The following is a 3,547-nucleotide window of genomic DNA, read 5'->3' as shown; positions in this document are numbered from 1 at the left end:
TGCTGTACTGCTCACACTATTCTTAATAGGTTCATTATCCAAATCATCATGTATAGTAGTAAAAATGTGGGTTATATAGGAGAGAGTGGAATGCATATTTACTGTATGCATCTTGGTGTGTTTTTTTCATGTAAGTGAGTGCAGGTGGCATGTTGTTTTTGAGATAATAGCCCTCAATCCAGGAAATATCAAGCTCAAGATTATGGTTCAGCAAACAAAATTGATAATTTGCTTGCGAAAGATTTCAGTGGTATATGTGTACTTGTTTCATGTATATTTATGTAAGAACAATATGCAAGATCAACTAAATACTTGTGTATTTGTGTGTTCTTGTGCTAGGCTTGTTGCTGTTCTAAATGAAAAACTCAGACTCCACCTGCTGCTGGTGGTATATCATTATCCTTAAACTTAAACTGAGGATGTGTACTTTAACACACAGTATTACTTTGGTGTGTTTTTTTTTTTTGCACATTTCCTTAATTTAATTTATTTAATTTAATAATTAGCTTGAATTATATTATAAAAGTAATTTAATTGACGTGAAATTAATGTCCAAAAGAGCTTTTTAATTTTTATTTATTTATTAAAAAAATGTAAAAACTGCTTTACCACACAAAAGTTTTTCTTGCACTACAAATATTTTAACGATTTTCAGCTTTAGATTCATTAATATCACCAGGAGAACAAGTAAAGACAAAGTGGGAAACTTTTATTTCAGTAGTTTGGCTGGTAGAAAAATATGAATATAAATTTGATAAGCTGTAGTCTGAGCCATTCTGGATTTATAGACTTTTGTCTATTTACATCCTGAACAATAATGAGTGATATTATCTACACAATGAGTTTCCATGCCTATTGAAAAAACAAACAAACAAACAAACAAACAGATAAAGGCAGGAACATTAAGACTTGAGTTCATCACAGTATCTTAGCTTTTTTTTAAATGTCATTCTGTAATGCTGTGCACTGTGTCACCTTGATAATCTCGTACTTATATATTCATGTATAGTACATCCACCCTCACACTCACTAAAAGGCAAGATAATCTTTGTAAAGTCTGCCATTCACACACTCATAAAAGATTAAAAAGCCAACTGTTTACAATAAGTATGAGCAGCCACATAAAATAACAAGGTAAACTGCTTTTCTATATATGGTTGAAAAGCAATCTGGAATATGGTGGAATGCTCTAGAAGATGTTAGGCAGCAAACGGTAGGGCACAGCCGCAGTGTAGCGGACCCAGTCCTTGCTGTACTTGTTGCTACAACGGTGCTCATCACGAATGCAGCGGTGCACCAGTAGGATGGTCATGTAGACAATGTAAAAATAAGGCAGCAAGTGCTCGCCACCGCAGGCCAAGCAGTACGCCAGTGAGCCCATCAGGTCGCCCGTGTAGTTCATGTGACGAGCCACCCCCCAAAACCCAGAGGTCATCAGTTTGCTCTTGTGAATCCCGCCATCGGCCGATCGGTATGAACACTCGATGAAGGTGGGCTTCTTACCCCAGATTTTGCAGTTACCCTCTGTGCGACGGAAAAGGTCTTTCTGGTGGTTGGTTGAGCGGAAGATGTAGTAGCCCACCAGGCCCAAGATGAGGACACCTGCAGCATGAGGCGTAGAAAGCTGGATGGGGTTGTAGACCAAGTAAAGGCCCTAAAGAACAAGAACATGAACATGACATAAACAGCATTACTCCTACTGAAATCAATGAAGCTGTGTACGAGGTAAAATAGTGAGTCTAGTATTGTAGATGTCACATCCAGCACATATACTGCTCAGATACACACCTGTAGTGTGTAGAGGAAAGGAAGCCACACGCAGTCTCCCCAGCCCAGGTACCAGCCAAAGTGATCATGGCAGATGTCAATAGTCTTGAGGTACCAGGCTTCGTTCCAGAAGAAGTCCAACACATAGATGGCCTAAGAGAAGAAAAGGGTCAAAGTTGTGATAAGAGGTAGTGATGGGAATAATGTGGATGAAATGAAAAACACTATATGAATCAATACAGAAAACATATGTTGTTGACTCTAGCCAGTATGAGCAATAGTAAAGCACTACTAAGCTGTTTTATAGTGCCACCTAGTGGCTACATGACTCACTTGCAAAACATTGACCAGGATCATAGAGTTTGTCACATAACCATACAGCTCCTGCTGTTTAGCAGCGTAGGATAAGTTAATCAGGGTCCACGCCACAATACCCGGCCGGCCATTGAAGAAAAGCTTAAAGTCAAACCATTTTCCTATACGAGGGTTGAACTCAATTCCCATCATGTAGTTGTAGAAGATGTTGCCTGTGAATTTGCTGCAAAGAGTAAGACAGAACCTATTTAGTGTGTACATGGTTTTTTTTCTTCTCTCTCTTTGGACAGTCCAATGAAACACTATTCATGCCTTTTCTGTGACCAATGGGAAACTAAGAAAAAAACAAAAAGCACACACACATAGTCTGTGATTAAGAAACAACAAAACTGGTAAAAATTCAAAGAAAAATAATTAAGTAATTTATAATAATAATAATACTTATTATTGTTTTGTTATAATTATGTACATTTATTAAATTAGGCAATTAAAATGTTCAAATTAAAGCAAGACAGTTTACACTTTCATTTATAGTTTTACAACACACATCTCTTCCAACTCAAAACCAAATTTCAGTCATAAATTTAATTGGCCAAACCACTGTTGTTACTACAGTGGGTATATAAAGTGAACATACTCCTATTACAATTAAAGCATTTCGAGATGTAAAAAAATTTACCTTGTCATATCTTTTTCCACATTTAATGCAATATTGAAACCCGAAAACATTAATGTAATAACAAAGACAGAATTATTTAAGGGGAAAAATAAACAATACAAACTTTTACCTGGTTGCATAAGTGTTCATGGGGTATGGAACTCTGTTTTTGAATTAACCAATCACATCCAAACTCTTACTGAAAAGTAATTGTAATCCTGTGGTCATCATTTAGGTGATGCTGATTAACCATGAATAAAAATCAACTGTTTCTGTAGAATTTTCTTAACATCCTCTTGGTCACATTTTATTGCTGAAGCCATGGGCTGCAAAGAGCTTACAAAGAGGATGTGTGTGTTGTACTTACTTGAATTCTGTTGGTTTCAATATTACATTCAATATTACAACTCAAAGCTTCAGTTTAACAGAGATGTGTAGACTTTTTTATACCCATATGCACAGTAAATAATCAAAATATGTTTTTTTACCAGTCCTCTGGGTTGGTAGGGAACAGATAAGCCTTAATGAAAGCCAAAGTGGACACAGCATAGCCGAGGATGTTGGTGCACCATAAGAGAGGGATCCAGTTATCAATGATGATGGTTGGTGAAAACCAGTGGAAGTATTGAGCATTAGCCACCCATAAAACATGAGTGATTATCCAGCACTGCAGACCGTTGACTTCATACTTATTAATAAGACCTGAAAGAAAGCAACACATTTAAATTAGATGAATTAAATATGGTTTTGATACATTTTACCACACAAGCGAAGCGAGTCAATTGAGCAAAAAAAAAAAAATTATTA

The 3,547-nt window shown here is 36.4% G+C and overlaps 1 protein-coding gene across 1 annotated transcript in view; it reads right to left on the bottom strand.

Moving 5' to 3' along the window:
- Window positions 1–704: 704 nt before the first annotated feature.
- The window catches only part of LOC107730061 (7-dehydrocholesterol reductase-like), a 3,512-nt gene continuing 669 nt past the window's right edge, over window positions 705–3,547 (bottom strand). The window contains exons 2-5 of the mRNA XM_016540793.1: window positions 3,229–3,442; window positions 2,101–2,305; window positions 1,789–1,920; window positions 705–1,654 (exon numbers count right to left, since the gene is read on the bottom strand). Coding sequence (XP_016396279.1) covers window positions 1,190–1,654; window positions 1,789–1,920; window positions 2,101–2,305; window positions 3,229–3,442 — 1,016 coding nt within the window. The 3' untranslated portion in view covers window positions 705–1,189. The remainder of the gene's footprint in view (window positions 1,655–1,788; window positions 1,921–2,100; window positions 2,306–3,228; window positions 3,443–3,547) is intronic.

Source organism: Sinocyclocheilus rhinocerous, unplaced genomic scaffold, assembly GCF_001515625.1.
Source record: "Sinocyclocheilus rhinocerous isolate Xijiao unplaced genomic scaffold, SAMN03320098_v1.1 scaffold878, whole genome shotgun sequence".
Taxonomy (NCBI): Eukaryota; Metazoa; Chordata; class Actinopteri; order Cypriniformes; family Cyprinidae; genus Sinocyclocheilus; species Sinocyclocheilus rhinocerous.
Note: the sequence above shows the minus strand (reverse complement) of the source record. Positions and strands in the feature narration are given on the sequence as shown.